This window comes from Eschrichtius robustus, chromosome 4 (assembly GCF_028021215.1).
Source record: "Eschrichtius robustus isolate mEscRob2 chromosome 4, mEscRob2.pri, whole genome shotgun sequence".
NCBI classification, from domain to species: domain Eukaryota; kingdom Metazoa; phylum Chordata; class Mammalia; order Artiodactyla; family Eschrichtiidae; genus Eschrichtius; species Eschrichtius robustus.
Genome location: NC_090827.1, coordinates 76,061,687 through 76,082,286, shown reverse-complemented (window position 1 = coordinate 76,082,286; position 20,600 = coordinate 76,061,687). Strand labels below are relative to the sequence as shown.

General features: G+C 40.4%; 1 protein-coding gene and 1 pseudogene across 1 annotated transcript in view; one reads left to right on the top strand and one right to left on the bottom strand.

The window, feature by feature from the left end:
• Positions 1-1,738: 1,738 nt before the first annotated feature.
• The window catches only part of SPMAP2L (sperm microtubule associated protein 2 like), a 61,935-nt gene continuing 43,073 nt past the window's right edge, over positions 1,739-20,600 (top strand). Inside the window, exons 1-2 of the mRNA XM_068542893.1 lie at positions 1,739-2,213; positions 18,395-18,425. Of these exons, the coding sequence (XP_068398994.1) occupies positions 1,739-2,213; positions 18,395-18,425 (506 nt within the window). The remainder of the gene's footprint in view (positions 2,214-18,394; positions 18,426-20,600) is intronic.
• On the bottom strand, positions 11,483-11,956 carry LOC137763740 (small ribosomal subunit protein uS17-like; annotated as a pseudogene).

Here is a 20,600-nt window from a genome sequence, read left to right as displayed (position 1 = left end):
ATGTGAATGAAGAAAGATACAACACTAATCAAAAGAAAGCAGGAGTAGCTATATTAATTTCAGACAGAGAAGATTTGAGAATAATGAAAGTTATCAAAGATAAAGAGGGGAATTATACCTAAAGCACAAGCAACAAAATAAAAGATAAGTGGGACTACATCAAACTAAAAAGCTTCTACACAGCAAAATAAACCATCAACAAAATGAGAAAACAACCAATGGAATGGGACAAGTATTTGCAAACCATATATCTGACAAGGGGTTAATATTCAAAATATATAAAGAACTCCTACAACTCAATAGCAGAAAAAATAAATGGGCAAAGGACCTGAACAGACATTTTTCCTGAAGAAGATCTATAAATGGCCAACAAGTACATGAAAAGATACTCAACGTCACTCCTCATTAGGGAAATGCCAGTTAAACAATGAAGTATCCCCCCAAGCCTATTAGAATGGCCATCATAAAAAAGACAAGATAATAAACGCCAGCTTGGATGTAGAGAAAAGGGAATCTGTGGTACCATTGGTGGGATTGTAAATTGGTACAGCCACTGTGGAAAACAGTATGGAGGGTCCTCAAAAAATTAAAAATAGAACTACCGTATAATCCAGCAATTCCACTTCTGAGAATTTATCCAAAGGAAATGAAAACACTAACTCAAAAAGATATCTGCACCACGATGTTCCTAGCAGCATTATTTTCAGTAGTGAAGACATGGAAACAACCTAAGTGTCCATGGATGGGTGAATGGATAAAAGAATTTGTAGTGTATATATATATGTATATACATGCATACAAACGTGCATACAATGGAATATTATTCAGCCATTAAAAAACAAGGAAATCCTATCATTTGCAACAACATGGATGGACCTTGAAGGCATTATGCTAAGCAAAATAAGACAGAGAAAGACAAATACTATATGATCTCACCGATATGTGGAATTTAAACAAACACCAAACTCAGAAAAAGGAATCAGGTTTGTGGTTATATGGATTGGGGGGAGGGGGTCGGTTAGAGGAAGGTGGTCAAAAGATACAAACTTCCAGTTATAAGATAAATAAGCACCAGGGATGGAACCTACAACATGATGACTCTAGTTAACACTGCTGTATGCATTATAGGAAAGTTGTTAAGAGAGTAGATCCTAAGAATTTTCATCACAAGGAGAAAAAAAAATTTTTTTTATTGTATTGGTATGAGAGGATGGATGTTAACTAAACTTATCGTGGTAATCATTTCACAATACATGTAAATCACACCATCATGCTGTACACCTTAAACTTATACAGGGATGTATGTCAGTTATTTCTCAATAAAAGTGGAAAAATAAATTTTTAAAAGAGGGGAATTACATAATGATAAAGAGGTCAACTCTGCAAGAAGATATAATGATCCTACACGCAAGTGTATGCGCTTAGAAACAGACTTAAAGTAAGGGAAGCAAAAACAGCTGATCAGGGGCCCGCCCCCTTTCTCTTTTTCACCTGTGTCTCCTCTCTAAGGGGCGGGGCCGCAGGTGGGCCCTGGCAGCTTGGCGCGTCCTCTTGGCAACGGGAGAACGTGCAGGGAGGGGCCCAGAGGCGTCGCGCCGCTGCCGCGTCCGGGTTGGGCGCGCTGGGGCGGGGCGCGCTGGGGCGGGGCGCGGAGGGCGGGCCGCCCGCCCATCCTCTCTCATCTTCTAGAAGGCGAGTAGCCTCCGGCCGTCGTCCAGCAGGAGCTTCTGGGCCGCCAATGGAGAGCCAAGAGTTTTCCGGTTCTTCTGGGCTGTCCGATGGGCATGACACGGCAGAAATATCCGCTCGCTCCGAAGCCCTCCAGAAGCCCTTTGTAGTCAGGATATTTGACGTGCACAACCAGCCTGAGGAGTCTGAGGAGCCGGAGTTACCCGAGGAGGCCGACGAGCAAGACCAGCCAGGCGAATCCGAGGCGTGTGCAGAGTCCCACCAGATCCCCGAGCCCCACGAGCCCTATGAGCTCTACCAACCCTGTGAGCCCCACAGGCCCCCCAAACCCCATACACCCTACAAGCCTCATCCACCCCGTGAGGCCTGCGAGCCGCATAAGCCCCAGGGGCCCCGTGCTCCCCGCGAGCCCCACAAGCCCCACAAGCCCCACGAAGTCGAGTTGCTTCCCAGAGCTGGCGTGATGGTCTCCCCGTCTCTGCTGACCAGATTCCCGCCACGGCTTCCGCCATCTTCCCTGAGAGGTAGGTGTTGGGGGTCCCTCTGGGGGTTCTAATGGGAAGGTTTGCCTGCAAGGACCCTTTTTTTTTTTTAATATAAATTTATTTATTTATTTTTGGCTGCACTGGGTCTTCGCTGCTGCGCGGGCTTTCTCTAGTTGCGGCAAGCGGGGCTGCTCTTCATTGCAGTGCGCGGGCTTCTCATTGCGGTGGCTTCTCTTGTTGTGGAGCACCGGCTCTAAGCACGAGGGCTCAGTAGTTGTGGCACGCGGGCTCTAGAGTGCAGGCTCAGTAGTTGTGGCTCACGGGCTTAGTAGCTCCACGGCATGTGGGATCTTCCCTGACCAGGGCTCGAACCCGTGTCCCCTGCATTGGCAGGTGGATTCTTAGCCACTGTGCCACCAAGGAAGTCCCCTCATTTTGTTTCAAAGGAGGATAACACTTGTGTCATTTACCTGCTGTTTTACAATGCCCTGTCTTTGGACCTCAAGACGCTCTGATAGGAAATTGAGACTCTGGTGATGAAACAATCTCTTCACTCTGCTCTCTCTCCACCTGGGGACTTTCTAGCTGTCCTTGATTAGTCACTGTCACTAGCTGTCTTCGATTAATCACTGTCACTTCTTTTTGAAGCCCTTCTTAAGGCTTCTCTACAGTTAGTCATTGCAGTCCTCTGGGTTGCCACTTTGAACATACCTCTATTATAGCACTTAAGATTTTGGGTTATATCACTATCGTTTTCCTCAGCTAAGGGGAGGGATCCTTGAAGGGAGGATAGTTTTCTCAGTGTTTAGCACATGGTGGTGCTCAATAAATGCTATTACATTGTTAAAGATGGAGTAACAAAACACTCATTGAGCAAAAATTCAAAGAGTATGTTTACTAAGTGCTTGCTATATGTTCAGTCATCACCAAGTTCACAAGCTAACAGAGCTGATGGGAGTTGGGTATAAACATCCAGCTCACTTATGGCCTCTCATTGATGACTCCACCCAGAACAATTCCTTGTCCGCATTGGGCTTCCAGTTCCTTGGCTGACCACGTTTTATCTCATGTTCTCCTTGACTTGTCTTTATCAGCCTTGATTCTATGATCTGTCATGTCAGTTGCTTACTTACAACATCTTCACCACCCCATCGGCTCTTTGGCTGTTCACCGTACTTCTCCTGGGAAAACCTCAACCCTGGTTAAGCCCACCCATCCACCCTCTGCCTACACCTGAGCAGCTGACTCTTCCTGTACAAAATCACACAATCATACTGACTGCTTTTATTTCAATTTCATGACCACAAATCTCAGCTGGTCACTTGGCACTGCCTAGCAAGCCCACTTTATTCGCCTAATAAATTAGTTCTCCTAATCAGTGAGATGACTAAATGCCTTCTTTACTCTACTCCAGCCTTCACACCTTTGACCCCAAACAGCTGAAGACTTTGCCTCACACTTGAGAAAATAGAAGCGATGTCATGAACTCCCTTATTTTCTTACCACTAATCTATTGCCTTACTCTAATCTGCACCCATGGATTCTTTCTTTTCTCATATTTCAGGGAAGAATTGTGCCTCTTTCTATGAGAAGCAAAAGCTTCCACTTGTGCTTTAGATTCCAATCTTGTCTCCTGAAGACCTTTGTTCCTGCAGCTATCCCCTCTCTCTCCTAACAGCATCAGTCTCTCCCTTTCTAATGAATCAGACCCATGAACATACACACATACTCTAGAATCTTCTATCTTTTTTTTTTTTAACATCTTTATTGGAGTATAATTGCTTTACAATGTTGTGTTAATTTCTGCTTTATAACAAAGTGAATCAGTTATACATGTACATATATCCCCATATCTCTTCCATCTTGCATCTCCCTCCCTCCCACCCTCCCTATCCCACCACCCTAGGTGGTCACAAAACACCGAGCTGATCTCCCTGTGCTATGCAGCTGCTTCCCACTAACTATCTACTTTACATTTGGTAGTGTATATATGTCCATGGCACTCTCTCACTTTGTCCCAGCTTACCCTTGCCCCTCCCCGTATCCTCAAGTCCATTCTCTAGTAGGTCTTCGTCTTTATTCCTATCTTGCCCCTAGGTTCTTCATGACCATTTTGTTGTTGTTGTTTTTTAAATTCCATATATATGTGTTAGCATACAGTATTTATTTTTCTTTTTCTGACTTACTTCACTCTGTGTGACAGACTCTAGGTCCATCCACCTCACTACAAATAACTCAATTTCGTTTCTTTTTATGGCTGAGTAATATTCCATTGTATATATATGTGCCACATCTTCTTTATCCATTCATCTGTCGATGGACACTTAGGTTGCTTCCATGTCCTGGCTATTGTAAATAGAGCTGCAATGAACATTGTGGTACATGACTCTTTTTGAATTATGGTTTTCTCAGGGTATATGCCCAGTAGTGGGATTGCTGGGTCATATGGTAGTTCGACTTTTAGTTTTTTAAGGAACCTCCATACTGTTCTCCATAGTGGTTGTATCAATTACATTCCCACTAACAGTGCAAGAGGGTTCCTTTTCCTCCACACCCTCTCCAGCACTTACTCTTTGTAGATTTTTTGATGATGGCCATTCTGACCGGTGTGAGATGATACCTCATTGTAGTTTTGATTTGCATTTCTCTAATGATTAATGATGTTGAGCAGAATCTTCTATCTTGAAATAACCCTTAACCCCATGTCTTCTTCAGACCCTTCCTCTCGCACCATCAGCCCCATTTTTCTGCATTTTCCTGCAAGTCACTGCAGAGCTTGTCAAAAGAGTTATCTGTACTCACTGACTCCTTTTTCTTGCCTGCCATTCTCTCCTCAACCCACCTCGTTAGGTGTCTTTCTCCTCCACTCCACTGAAACTGCTCTAGTTTACTGTCATTCTCCCACCGCCAACCCTTTTGTCACGTGTGGATATTTCAGTATAGGTGATCCATTTGCCTTCTTAGTTCTTTGACCTCTTCAGTTTGAATGATGGGATCCTTCACTGCATCTTAGACACCCACTGCATTAGCCTTTGATAATGTCAATTGCTGTATCATTTTCCAAAATCTCTGTTTCAAGCACTCTAATCTCTAAGCACGTCTATCTTTCCAGCTCACTTACTCCTCCTTGTACCCTCTCAATTCTTCAACTTCAAAGGGACCTCTAATCCACTGATGCTATCAACTGTTCATTATATATCACTTACTACCTTATGTCCTTCTGTCTCTCCTTACTCACCTTATAGTCCATGGTCTACCAATGGAATCACTTCCTTGCAAGTATTAGCTCCCTTGTCTCTCCTTCTATCATTCTTGCTTAGTTAAATCCAATTCTTGCCTGCACTTGAAAAGATGCAAAAAAAAAAAAAAAATGATAAGAGAAAACAAACAACTATGTTGACTGATCTTTAAATCCATGACCTTGAACTTCAAGTGTGCTTTCATTGCTCTCAGTGTTTGTATGGCAATCATACTACATTTCCCTAATCAATTCATTTGCTAACGTGGAACCTATCAAACTACCAGGATCTATACATATATACTCTACCTTTTGTCCTGTTAATAATAGACAAGCTGTCTTTGTTCTTACCAGAGGCCATTCTCTCAACCTGTATGTTGAATCCTATTCCACCTAACTTTAAGTTCTTTGCCCTTAAAATTAACCCCTCTCTTTCCTGCATCATTTTATTTCCCTCTCCACTGGATCATTCCCATGAGCACATGAACATGCAGCAATAACTCCTAACTTGAAGAAACCAAACCTTCCCTTAACCCCATGTACCCCCCCCAGGTACCACTCCTATACTCTGCTCCTTTTTAGAGGAAAATTCCTCAGAATAGTTGTTTATGAGTTATTATCTCCATATCCTTTCTTCCCATTCTCTTGAGAACCGACTTAAGCTTTTATCCCCTCTACTTAGCTGAAGTTGCTCTTGTTGAGGTCACAATGACCTCTGCCTTGCCAAATTCAATGGCTAATTCTTCATCCTCATCTTACTTGTTTGACACATTCACTCCCTCTTTCTTGGAAATCTTTCTCTACTTGACTTCTGGGATACCACTTCATTGTCATCCTACCTCATTGAATGTTCCTGACTCAGTTTCCTTTGCTAGATCGTCTTTCTTTTTCCAACCTCTAGGTTGAAGTGGGCGATAGCTCAGTTCTCTCAGATTCTTTAGAACTTTCCTTGCTCCCTGGATGATGTCATCAGTTCTGTGGCTTTAATTGTATGCTGATGACTTCCCAAATTATCTCCAGCCTCCATTTCTTTCTTGAGCTCCAGAGTTTTGTAACCAATTGTCTCTTTAACAACCCTACTCGAATATCTAGTAGAAATGTAAAATTTAACATATCCATAACTGAACTCTTACTTCTGCCCCCAAACTTGTTCTTCCTCCATTGTTCCCCATTTTAGCAAATGGCACCACAATTCATTCATCCAGGTGCTCAGGTCAAAAACCTTGGAGTCATTCCTGACACCCGTTTTTCCCTTACACTTTGCCTCCAAGCCATTAGCAAACCCTAATTTTGAAATATGTCATGACAATGACCATTCTTAACATCCAAGCCTTCATGACCTTTGTAAGCCACTATCATCTCTTGCTTGGTCTGCTGCAGTAGCTTCCACTCTTGCCACATTCATGCCTTCCCCACACCATTTCCACCAGTTCATGGTTCATGTGGCAGTCACAGGGATCCCTTAGAACATAAATTACACACAACTCTCCTCTCCAGAGGGGGTTCTCATCTTGCAGAGTTTGTAGTCTAAAGTCCTAAGAAAGCCTACAAGGCCCACATGATCTGACCTGCCTCTCCAGCTTCGTGTCCCACCACTCTCCCCACTGTCTCTGCTCTGCAGCCACGTGGGCCTCCTTGCTCACACCTCGATCATTTCACTTGCTTTTTCCTCTCCCAGGACACTCTTCCCTCAAGTATTTGTCACCTCCTTATAAAGGTGTACCAGATCACTCTGCCAAAAATACACTCTTTGGTCTGCTCATGTTTTTAAAGTCCCACACTTCTGTATTCAACTGCCTACTGGACATCTTCATTTGGATGTATCATAGGCATCTCAAACATAATATGCTTTGAGACAGAAGTCTTGATTATCCTCCCAATCTTGTTCTTCCTTCAGTCTTCCAACTGAAGACTGAAGATTTCCCCCGCACCAAAATCTATTTCTCCCTGATTCCTTTTTCTTCACCCTCAAATCCAATGGAAGTTCTGTTTGTTTTCTTTCCAGACCATTTCCTGAATTATTTCATTTCCTCTGCTACTTACGGTCATTTACGGTCATCATCCCACTCATCCCACTTACAGTCATTTCTCACCTGGATTTCTACGTTCTCCTCCTGAGTAGTCTCCCTGCTTCTGCTCTTGTCCCCTTTCAGGTCTTTACTACCTTAGCCAGAGGGGATATTTTAAAAACCAAATTGGATCACATCTTTCCCTTACTATATTATCCTTCCTGTGGCGTCCCATTGCTCTTAGGATAAACCCAAACCTTTTGTAGGGGTCTCTAGAGCTCCACGGGCTCTCTGACCTCACTGCCTACCACTCTCGCTCCTGCTCACTCTGCCCTAGTCACACTGGCTTCTTTTCTGTTCCCCTAAAAGGCCAGTCCCATACTTGCTCCTGCTTCAGAATCTGCATGGGTGGTTTTCTCTCCCTAGATGTTTATTGTTTTCCTAGGATCATCTTATGGTTAATTCCTGTTCAGATCTCAGCCCATGTTTTGTTTTGTTTTTTTTAATAAATTTATTTGTTTATTCATTTATTTAATTTTTGGCTGCATTGGGTCTTCGCTGCTGCACGCGGGCTTTCTCTAGTTGCAGTGAGCGGGGGCTACTCTTTGTTGCGGGGCGCAGGCTTCTCACTGTGGTGGCTTCTGTTGTTGCAGGGCACAGGTTCTAGGCGTGCGGGCTTCAGTAGTTGTGGCACACGGGCTTCAGTAGTTGTGGCTCGCGGGCTCTAGAGTGCAGGCTCAGTAGTTGTGGCGCACGGGCTTAGTTGCTCCGCGGCATGTGGGATCTCCCCGGACCAGGGCTCGAACCCGTGTCCCCTGCATTGGCAGGCGGATTCTTAACCACTGCACCACCAGGGAAGCCCTCAGCCCATGTTTTTAAAGGGTGGGAAAGCCTACCTTTTAGAGGGCCTTGCCTGTCTGTGCTGCCCCACAGTAGCCCCCCTGAAGTCCCAGTATAGAAAGTTTTCAGACTTTGCTTTAGAAAGGACTACTTTAAAGCGTCTATCTTCTCAATTTACCTTCTAGATTTTCCTTGTTAAAAATTCCCGTAAGTCTTTATATTAATTCAGTAAGTAGCGAGTATATTTATATATTATTTACATAAAATAATGTAAACATTAGGCCATATTTAGTCAGCATGTCACCATGCCCCTCTCACTCAAAAGACATTCCTTCATATGAAAGACGTTTACTGAGAATATACTAAGGCACTCTTCTGTGTCCTGTGAGGGTGTTGAGATGACTGAGACATGGCAGTTTGGTTGTGTGCACATTTAAAAAATGTATATTGTAGAGTAAGTTCCATCATTCTAACACCTTACTAATGTGTCGTCACTAATCATCACTGTCACTGTTAACCTTTATTGAGCACTTACTATGTTCAGGGCATAGGCACTGAGCTGTAGATGAATAAGATGTGGATCCCATCCTTGAAGGACTGTCAGTGTGATTGGGGAGGCCAAACACATTCTCAACACATCCATGGCATAGAGAGTAAAGTGGACTGGAGTGTCCTATAGGACCGTCACTTTATTTTTCTGAGTTAAATGGCAATGCTGACCTCTTTTATGGCTTCTGTATTGAATCATAATTAGAAAGGTCTTTTTCTATTTCTAGGTGTTGAAAGAATTCAACATGGGTTTTCTTTTCTTAAACGTTGAAATCTTTGATCCATTTAGAATTTATCCTGGTGTATGGTATGAGTTATAAACCCAACTTTCTTAGTGCCTACTCAGTTGCCAGTGCTATCTTGACACAGATGAAATTGGATGAAAATGAACATGAAACATATATTTGAAACAAGAGAAAAAAGTCACAAAAGTGCAGACCGAGGGGGTGTGAGAGGAGACACAGCTTAATAGTTAGCTTGGTGATGTGATATTTTTGAGCTCTAGTTTGCATGGAGGTCCCAGTTTTTGTTGTTATTGAACCAGATGAAAGGGCTTGCCCTCTTCCTGCCTCTGCCTTCTCACCCTCAAGCAAAACCCTTTCCCACATTCTCCTATCTCTTGCCCAAATGACCCTGAGCTAAGGCAGTGGGGAGCTGTGCCTAGGAGAGGATTGAGGAAGAATGAATAGTAGTAATGACTATATAGCTTAATCTGTCGTGTCAGAGAACATCCCAATGTTTGTTGACATGGTCATACCCAGCATAGACCTGGATTGCTTTAAGACCGGTCTTCAAAACCATAGTGCACCTAAAACAAGCACAAATTTTACTTCAGAAAGCTTTGAGACATAATGTAGGTCTTACCGAAGTACCTTCAAGGGAATTATACCATCTAACACAGAGCAAATCCTGCTGAAATGTTCTTGAGGCACATCTCTTCCCAAGTCCCGGTCACCATGACAGCTGTTCCCCACAAATACCTTTCCTCTTTCTCTCAAGCTGCAGCTTGCCTCTCTCTTGCCCTCCTGTGTCCCCTAGTTCTGTCCTGAGAGGCGTTCCCTGCCTTTCCTTTATAGGTCAATGGTATCCCGTTCGAACCTGAGGCTGAGCAGTTCACACATGGGCTCCTTAAGGAGGCAGGGTAGAGGGCAAGTGGAGAGTAGTTATACTTTGATATTTCATCCTTATCGTGTTACAAAACGCTTTACTTCTACATGCAGCGGGAATCCCTGTGTAGGAGTGCCTCAGTCCCCATCAGGGAACAACAGCTTTTTAATCATGCTTCCTCCCAGCAGATGGCAGCCTTCCCCATCAGATGGCTTGGAGCACAAGCCAGATCATCCCACTCTTGGCTCCAGGGGCAACAGGAACAATGTGGTTTGTTTGCTACGGAATAAAATACAAACATCTAAAGGGCATAACACAGCCATAACGTCCTGATTAGCTCTTAAAGGGAGATGCTATTCATCATCCTGCTCAGAATCCTTTAGAGGTTCCTTCCTGTTGGCCTTAGTAAGAGCCAAACTCTTCCAGGGCTCGTTGTGATCTGGCCTCACCACAAATCCTGCTCTCCTTTTCCTTGCTCCCTTCCCTCCAGCCACCCTCAAAGCTGTCTTGCTGCGCCTTTCTCTTAATTTCACCTCAGGCCTTCACACTTGCTGTTTCTTGGCCTGAAATGCTCTGCTTCTCTCATTTCCTTTTCTCCCCTCTCCTATATCTGGCCCTTTCTTGTCTTTCATTTCCACAGGTAGAGTGTCACTTCCTCCGAAGACGCTTCCCTATCTCCCTAAACTAGGTGCCCCCTTCCTTCCACGCAGTAAACATCATGCTAGTTTATCTTCTTCGGGTACTCACCACCGTCTGAAATTGTTCACCTGCTTATTGTCTGTCCACCTGAAGGACAAGCTGCTTGAGGGTAGGACAGGGACTTTATCTTGACCCTTCTCTAGTCCAAAGCTTAGAACGTCGAGGTGAATTCCGCATAAAAGTCATTCATATGGACCTTGTCTAGATTCATCCAGTCGTTATTCAGCTCACGGTAACATGTCCATTGAGTGTCCTACATATGTAACACCATCTCATTTTATCTTTAAAACAACCCTTTGAAGTAAGTACTATTTGTGTCCCCACTTTGCAGATGAGGGAACTGAGGCAGAGAGGAGGTAGGTGACTTGCCAAAGGCCACACACACAGTAACAGAGCAGAGGTTGGGCCCAGGCAGGCAATCCCACACCCTGCTCCACTTCACCACCCCACTTCTACCTGTGCTAGGTGCTATGGGTGACAAGGGAAGTAAGGAAGATAATGAGGGGAAGGAGCTCAGCACAGTGCTTGGCACATTGTAAGTGCTCAATAGATATTATAGTGTTTTGTAAATAGTGGGCCTGTCTATTCTATCTATTCAACTGTGTATGTTACGTGCTGTGAGGAGTACAAAATAAAGCAGTCTTTCCTCACGTGTTTACAAGCTTAGGGAAATGATATAGACATAAATATAACAAAATATGTAATTAGAGCCCAGATGAGTGATGTGGCCTTCAGTCCAACCATAACCAGACCCTCTACCTCTATGTACAATTATCTCCCATTCTTGTATCACCCTGCAAAGTTGTTTTTTTTTTGACTGGGAAAATAATTTTATTTTGTTTGGCACAGTGGGCAGGGGTCCAGTCTTAGAACTTCTGGAATTGCATCTTGGTGCCAGCAGCCTTGGTGACCTTCACATTGAAGCATACCATTTTGCTCAGGGGCCAGCCCTCACCCACTGTGTAAATGTCACCGATCTGGATGTCCCTGAAGCAGGGGGACAGGTGCACGGACATGTTCTTGTGGTGCTTCTCGAAGTGGTTGTACTTTCGGATGTAGTGGAGGTAGTCTCGGCAGATGACAGTGGTCCTCTGCATCTTCAACTTGGTCACCAAGCCAGACAGGATCCGCCCTCAGATGGAGAAATTACCAGTAAAAGGGCATTTCTTGTCAATGTAAGTGCCCTCAATGGCCTCCTTTGGTGTCTTGAAGCTCAGACTGATGTTCTTGTTGTATTGCGGGAGCTTCTCCTTGACAGTTTCTCCAAGCAGGACCCTCTTCTTATTTTGAAAGATGATCAGTTGCTTTCTGTAGACACGCTCAGTCTGAATGTCTGCCATCTTCCAAGCTGCCTGAAAAAAGGTTCTGCAAAGTATTTTTGTCCTCAATTCACAGATGAGGAATCTGAGACTTGGCATTTGTCTGTGGGCATGTAGTGGTGGAACCAGCATTCAAAGCCCTGTTAGTTTGATCCAAAGCCTGTGAAATACTGCAGTGGCTATACAGGAGAAAAGAATGGAGAATGGAGAAAAGAAGCACTGCTGTTACTCTCTAGGAAAAAGGAGCTGGGAAATATTTTAGGAACAGGGAGTGATACTGGAGTTTTACTCAGGTACATCTGCCCCAAGGATGGATTGGATGTTTGAAATCCTGCCCCTGCCCCCAAAGAAATGTGAATGCTTGAACACTGCTGTGCCCGAGTCATGGCTCCACCCACATACTGGGGATTTCAATTTGAGCACATAGTTAGTAGGGGAGGGAGCTTGATGCCACTGGAAAGGGCACTAAACTAGGAGGTTACTTCTGGTTTTGTCATAGCTGCATGTCTGTTTCCTTCCTAGTGAAATGAGAATTATAGTGCTGAGAATCTGGATTTTAATACAGCTGCTTAATTTGATACAGCAAGATGTTGCCAAAATGAGATTACTATATATTCTTGAATATAAGGAAATTTGGAAAAACTCTAGCCAATTTGAATAGATAAACTTTTAGGAAGAAAGATAGATAGACAAATGTTTATTTAGAATTGTGTTAATTTAGTTATACCTATAAAATTAAAATAACATTAAAATCAATGATATAATTTAGAAATAGTTCTTATTTCTAATGTTACATTTCATGGATGGAAAAGCAGTTTTATTCAACTTTTTCACTTGCATGCTTGACATCACTAGAGTCACCTTTTGAGTAATTTAACACTTTTTCCAGGAAAATCATATTTATTTCTTAAGTTATTTGAGATAGAAAATTTAAGAGTTTTATTTTAGAAATTTTCAAACACACCCAAAATACAGAATGTTATAGTGTACCCCCATATACCCATCACTTAGTTTTAATAATTATTAACACTTTGCTAATCTCATTTCATCTAGGTATTCTCTTACCAACCCTCCCTACCACACACACACACACACACACACACACACACACACACACACATATTTTTGGGCCTCCTGTAGGACAAGTTTTTTTGTTTTTTTTTTAAATTAAATTTATTTTTTATACAGCAGATTCTCATTAGTTATCTATTTTACACATATTATTAGTGTATATATGTCAGTCCCAATCTCCCAATTCATTCCCCCCACCCCCTGCTCTCCCCGCTTGGTGTCCATGCGTTTGTTCTCTACATCTCTGTCTCTATTTCTGCCATGCAAACCAGTTCACTGTACCATTTTTCTGGCTTCCACATATATGCATTAATATACGATATTTGTTTTTCTGACTTACTTCACTCTGTATGACAGTCTCTAGGTCCATCCACGTCTCTAAAAATGACCCAATTTTGTTCCTTTTTATGGCTGAGTATTTTTTTTTCTTGAAGGATAAATTTATTAATTTATTGAACAAATACTTATTGTACTTAACAGCACAGTTCCAGAAGCTGCCTGTTAGTCTGATTCTGCCTTTGCTGGGGAACCTGTCATCTGCTTGTGCAACATCACTCATGGGCCTCATCAGACAAGTTGTTTTAAAGAAAATACTAGACACCATTTCATTTTGCCCATAAGTATCTTATATGCCTTTCTCATTGCTAAGGACTTTAAAAAACCCATAATTATCATGCCATTATTTACACTTAAAATTTACAATTATTCTTTAATACCGTCTAATACCCGCTAAATATTTAAGCTTCCTTAATTGTCTCAAAAGTGTATTTTTACAGTTGGTTAGTTTGAATTAGCCCTCAAACAAGGGCCACACATTGTCTCTTCTCTGTTACTCTTTTTTTTTTTTTTTTTGGCTGCACTGCGCGGCATGTGGGATCTTAGTTCCCAGACCATGTATGGAACCTGCACCCGCTACAGTGGAAGCACAGAGTCTTAACCACTGGACCACCAGGGAAGTCCCCCTGTTACTCTTTAACACTAACCCTAATCCTCTCTCCCTTTTTAAAACACATTTGTTAGAAACATTGGGTAAAATATCCCATATTCTGAATTTAATTTGTTCTTTGTGACGTCTTTAACTTGCTCTTCTAGCTCCCCTATCTTTTGCAAAGCATATAGATTAAGAGGCTTGCTTAGACTGAAAATAGTTTCAAGCAAGAATTTTTCATAGGTGGTGCCATGCTTGGGGGCATACGGTGTCAGGCTCTGACATTTGTGTTGGTTCTAAGATTGATGAGTGAGTTCAGGTGAGGTTGGCTCAACCCCCCAATGGTAAAGTTCCCCATCCACCTTTAACCAGATGGTTTCAGCAACCAGTTTCGTTCTTCGCCTAGATTCCATTATATCATTAGGGGTAAGATAGGCACCTTTTGAAGCTGTGTTTGATGCTGTCACTAGAAATTATGTAACAAGCCATCAGAACCCATTCACGTAATGTAACAGAACTTTAAAAAAAAAAATTCATTCTGTAGCTCTACTTTTATCTGCACAACTACCTCATTCTTTGTGTTTTGTGTTTCTATTTTGCTTTTTAAAATGATGTTTAATTATTTAGAGCAACATCCAATGCTTAGGATTACAAAAGCATATCCCCAAGAATAATTATTAAATCTGTTTTAAATTTCTTTACCTCGTCCCTCTTTTTAAATACTGATTTAAATTTAAATTGTAGGGAGAGCTCTATAATTATTTTAGCATTAATTGAAGTTGTTTCAGGCTGATATGTTTTCGTTTCTCATTTCTTTGTTGGGAAAATAAAGTAATTGAGAAAGTGCCTCATAAGATGAGTTTTTATAAGAACTTGCATGCAAGGTAACCTCGTTTCTGAGGAATAATTTTTCGGAACAAAATCTTTCCTTATACTCAGTTATTTATGGTGCTCTACTGAAAACTTCTTATTTTTTAAAATTTATCATGGTTTCTTGAAACGCATATATCAAGAGTAAAGTTTAAAGAAGGAAGAAAACTAAGAAAATAGGATTCTCTTCACCTTTTCATTCTCAAGTCCTATAATTTATTTTATGTGTGTATAACACCGTTGAGACCTCACAAGAGAAGTTTCTTTCAGATTTCAATATTAGGAAAAGTTGATGTTTTTTGCTTTCAATGGTAGAATTAGAATGCTCAGATATAACTGTACAAGGCTTTAATTATACATTCTTCATTTTGTTTCATTTTATTTTCCTTTCTCTTCTCCCTCCACTATTTTTCTATCTCTTTCCTTGAATTTTTCATCTTGAAACAGATAATATTCTAATGTAGTGTATGCGTTTATGTAAGCAATCTAAAATCCTTTTAGAAATGAGGGGAGGGTATAAATACATAAGGAAACCAATGGAAATACATGTGAGTACATGATCACAATTAGGTTCTCATTTCATTAATATTAATTTTCATAGTTGGAATCTTTAATAGTAAAATATTGGATTGGCCAAAAAGTTCGTTCGGGTTTTTCTGTAAGCTGTTGGAGAAAAACCCAAATGAACTTTTTGGTCAACCCAATACTTAAACTTTACAATTACTGAAACTTAACAGTTACTTAAACTTTTTTTTATTTACAGAAATTTAAGCATTTAAAATTAATTAATCTTAATTTTTAAATTTTTAGGATTATAGCTACGATTTATTGTGTATTTACTATGTTTTGGGCACTATGCAGATTGCTTTACACGTATTATCTTATTTAACTTTCAGACAACAACCTTTTGTGGTACATGACCGTGAGAAAACTAAGATAATGGAGAGCTTTAGTAAACTTGCCCAAGATCAGAGGTTAGAGCCAGGATTTGGTTCTAGGCAGTCTGATTCCAGAGCCAGTGGTCCTATCCATTAAACAATATTATAGTATTCCCTAAACCTGTTTGCTTCAAAAAATACCAGTGCTTGTCCCACCCCCTGAGGTTGTGACTTAACTGGGCTGGGACCCAAAATTTTTAAAAGATTTCCAGGTGATTCTAATGTGCAGACAAGTTTGGAAACCATTGTAATACTGCTTTGCTTGGGACATAGCTAACACAATGGCCACCTGAGAGCTATTCCTTCCTGCCAGTTGATGAGATAACATCAAAAATGTGTTTCTAAAATGAAGCATGAAAGCTCTACCTGTGGGAGAAATTATAGCATGAAAGGGCAAAAGGAAATAGCATAATTCATTCATATTACCAGCATTTGTAGAAGTTATTTTAGGATTGACTCAGCGTTATACTGACTCTGACTTGTGTATATAAAGCTGGAAACCAAGCTTGGTGATGCATCAAAGTCCACAAAACAAGTGCTGTATCTTTCATGAGTGACAGCATGACTGTGTACAAGGGCATTTTTGTAGACTACTCTCCCCTCTTCCTTAGGTCTGAGTCAGTTTAGCCTTAAAAGGAGAGTAATAGAAAATAGCTGAATTCAAAATTTTCATTTACTTTTTTTTTTTTTTTTTTAAGGTCATAGCCTATCTCCTAGTGGGCTGTAAACTCCTTGTAAAGAGAAACCATATCTTATAAATTTTGTTCTCTCAACTTTGGCACCAGGCTGCACATACTAGAAACCCAATCAGTACCTGATTGCTGTGTTTCCTACAGTGCTCCTACATTGATGCGCTAAAGTTGTAACTAATAATTCTACCATTCATCTACTGTCTGCATCTATTATATGCAGGGTATTTTACATACATGTCACTAATCTTTACACACACCTACCCATTATCCTCCTATCTGAGGAGAGGAAACTGAGTCTCAGAGAAGTTAAGTAATTTGCCCAAGATTGTACAACTGAGTAAGTAACAAAACTGGGGTTTGAGCCATGTCTGTCTGATGCCAGAGCACACCCAGTTTCCTTTACCCCAGACACTCCAGAGGGTGGACTCCCAGGCGTGATTAAAAACTCCCAAGGAGAAACTGTCTGGAACAAGTTGTCATAATGAGGCCTATTATAATAGGCCTTTGGATAATTTGGCCTGTATGATCGCCTATATTTTCCCACAGTGAAAAAAAACTTCTAAACATGAATTTTTTTTTTTTTTTACGATTTAATTTTACTTATTTTTGGCTGTGCTGGGTCTTCGTTGCTGTGCGCAGGCTTTCTCTAGTTGCGGCGAGTGGGGGCTACTCTTCTTCACTGCTGTGCCGGGCTTCTCATCGTGGTGGCTTCTCTTGTTGCGGAGCATGGGCTCTAGGCGCGCAGGCTTCAGTAGTTGTGGCACACGGGCTCAGTAGTTGTGGCTCGCAGGCTCTAGAGTGCAGGCTCAGTAGTTGTGGCGCACGGGCTTAGTTGCTCCACGGCATGTGGGATCTTCCCGGACCAGGGATCAAACCCATGTCCACTGTGCCACCAGGGAAGTCGCTCTAAACATGAATTTTAATTTGCTTCCATTTTGTCTGTTTTGAATAGTTCAGGTGTATCCAGCTTTCTACTGTTAAAGATACCACCATTAACATTTTTGTGCATAAATCTTTGCCCACAATTGGAATTATTTCTTTAGGGTACATTTTTAGAAGTAGAATTGGATTAAGGAGTATAAGCATTGCTGACTCGTACTACCAAATTATTTTTCACAAAGTGTACTAATTTAAATGTCCACCAGCAGCATGCAAGTACTCATTTCATCTTACCCTTCCAGCATTGTTTTTTTTTGTTTTTTTTTTTGCTGCGCCTTGTGGCCTGTGGGATCTTAGTTCCCTGACCAGGGATTGAACCTGAACCTGTGACCCCTGCAGTGGAAGCACAGAGTCTTAACCACTGGACCACCAGGGAAGTCCCTGCATTGTTATCCTTTGTAAAAAATTTTTGCTCATTTGATAGTTTTTAAAAATCTCATTTTTTATTTGCATTGTTTTGATTAAAAGCAAGTTTGAACTTTTTCTTATGATTATTAGCCCTTTGTGTCTCCATAGATGAATTTCTCTTCTTTGTTCATTTAACTTTTGACACCTTCCTTAGTGTTTTCCTTATTCATCTATCCTTTTATACTCTTCAGTTATTAATACTATTAAGCCTTTATCATTTTACCAAATATTTCTCCAAGTTTTTATTCTAAGTTTTACTTTTTGACACACAGAAGTTTTAAGTTTTAAATATTTTAATCTGTATGTTTCCTCTATATCTTTTGTCACCTTTAATGCAGATTAAAATCCAGTGATTAAGTAGGTATTCTCTTTTTTTTGCTCTAATTCAATTTTTTAAAAAAATTTAGGCTTTCTGAGTAAAAAAAAAAAAAAAATTTAATCTTTGATTTACCTGTGGTTTACTTTGGTAAAATAGTGTGACATATTTAATTTGGTCTTTCCCCTAAATAGTTACTTCTCCTAGCTCCTTTATTTATTGATTTGTGATGGCTATTTTTATCATATATTTGATTCTTACTGAATCTAATTTTTGCTTTTACTTTTCTTTTTGCAGATCCTGGTCCCTGTGACTTTGTAAGGAAATGGTAAGAATATAGATATAGTACCATTTTCCCAGACTTTACTAGCTGAATGGGGCACTCAATCTGGGGCATTTGAAGTGAAAGCCTATCTTGGGGGTTTTGAGAAGATTCCTATGCTTTCCCTTTGTCATAAGGCCCTTTTCTCGTGGTAATTCCTGTGGGAAAAAGGAAAGAAGAGAGATAAAGTGATTAAGATGAAGATTTAGGAGAACTCTTCTTATATTCACTCAGTGCTTACTTGTTTGCTCAATGCTATGTGTGTCACATAATAGGGCTGAACCTTTAAGGGACTTGGGATTCTGCACTGACAATCGCATGTCATAGATTTTGTGAAGCTCCAAGTTAATGTATCCCAGTCTCCTCTTGCCTCTAATTCAAATTCAGTAGCTAATGAAATTTCAACAAAGTGTCCTCTATGAAAAAAAAATGTGTGTATGTGTGTGTACATACAATGTGTAAACTAGATGCCTCCTGAAAATAGATGCTTACTCTTGGTTTGGCTAAGATATACTTAGAAGAGGTAACAGAATAGAATCATTAAAGAGAAAATACCAAGGGTTCATATCAATGGCTCATATAGATGAGAAGTAAATAATATCAGATTTTATTTTTATCTACTCTTTTAATAAGTCAGTTAAAACCATTCATATTGTTATTGTTTAACATTTACATTTATTGTTATTAGTTAGACTTATTTTGCATTTTCTATTTACTATGCTTTCTAGTTGTTTTTTCCTCACCTCTTTTAGGTATTAAATACTGCTACCTTATTTTTATGTAATACTTTGCTGTTTAAAAAGATTTTTTGTCTCACAAGAATCCTGAGAAGTCGATAGGGTGGATATAATCAACTAGATTTTACTGAGAGAAAATGAAATTAAGAGAAATTATGTCACTTTCCCAAGGTTGTATGATGGCTGAGTAGAAGATCTGGTAGAACTAACATTTACTGAGTATTACTGAATAGCCACTTAAAATACCAAATTACTTCAAATAAAGGTATGCTGAGTGAGCAGACTCTCCAATTACTAGATAGACAGTGAAATTGTTTACACCTGGTAAGTTTTTATACTTAAAAAAAGACTGTGAAGAGAGTGTTTTTAAAATGTTTTTGTTTCTGCTGTTATACTACTTATTGCTTTTGTTTTATTGCTTAATTTGGTTTGATTCTGTGAGAAAATTGTTCTCTCTCCATTTTCTATCCCTGTCCCAGTCCTCTCAAATAATCTTGTTAAACAAATGTGCTGTACCTGATTGTTATAAAAGAAAATATTTTCTGAATATAAGCAAAATAGTCAAGTGTAAAAGAGCATTTTGACTGAAAGAATTATTTGAGTTACCCAATCAATTCAGACCTGAAATCATTTCCATAATTGTTGCTATATAAACATATATTTATTGCTCTGCACCTAAGGTAAGGATTTCCAAAACTTTCTTAGCTGTTGTCAAACTATAGGAGACTAATTACCAATGAAGACATGGAACAGCAAGGGAATCCTCGTTAAAAAAAAATTTGCCTTCAAGAGTTAAAATCCTTCGACCACATTCTCTTGTTTCTGCACAGGATCACGACTAGACATTGTGAGGTAATATAATACCTGAGAGAGAAGGGAAGCCTGCCTTAAGATGAAGAGATGTAGGTTGCAGATGTAACTATGGTGACATAATGCACAATAAGTGAATGAAAAGGAGAGATATTAGACCTCCACATAGGATTAGCAGATGTTAATGAGATAATTTCCAATTGAAGTAACAATCCAATTTAAGTATCTATAGGAATAAATGAGGAAACTCAACTGTCTTGTGTAAAATGATACATTAAAAGAATATTGTTTAGCTGATGAAGAAAAGGTAGGGAGGGAAATCTTGGCTTGGAGGTGATGATGGGAGCCAGAAGCTGACTTGCTTGCAAAGATTAATATATAATAAAATGTTTTGTCTGGACTAAGGCTTGCTTTTTTCCTCCACCTAGCCACCCCCCCTGGAAAGCTGGCTCAGGCTGTCTCAGCAGGGCTCAAAGAGTACCTGCATGGCAAAACCATTCTTTTATTGAGTAAGGGTGTAGTTTTTTGGGGTTTTTTTTCCTTCTGGCAATGGACAGTGTCTTCATTGTTTCCTGACAGTAACATGGCTTAGGGAGTGCATTGTATCAATTACATAGCAGATCTCAAACATTTC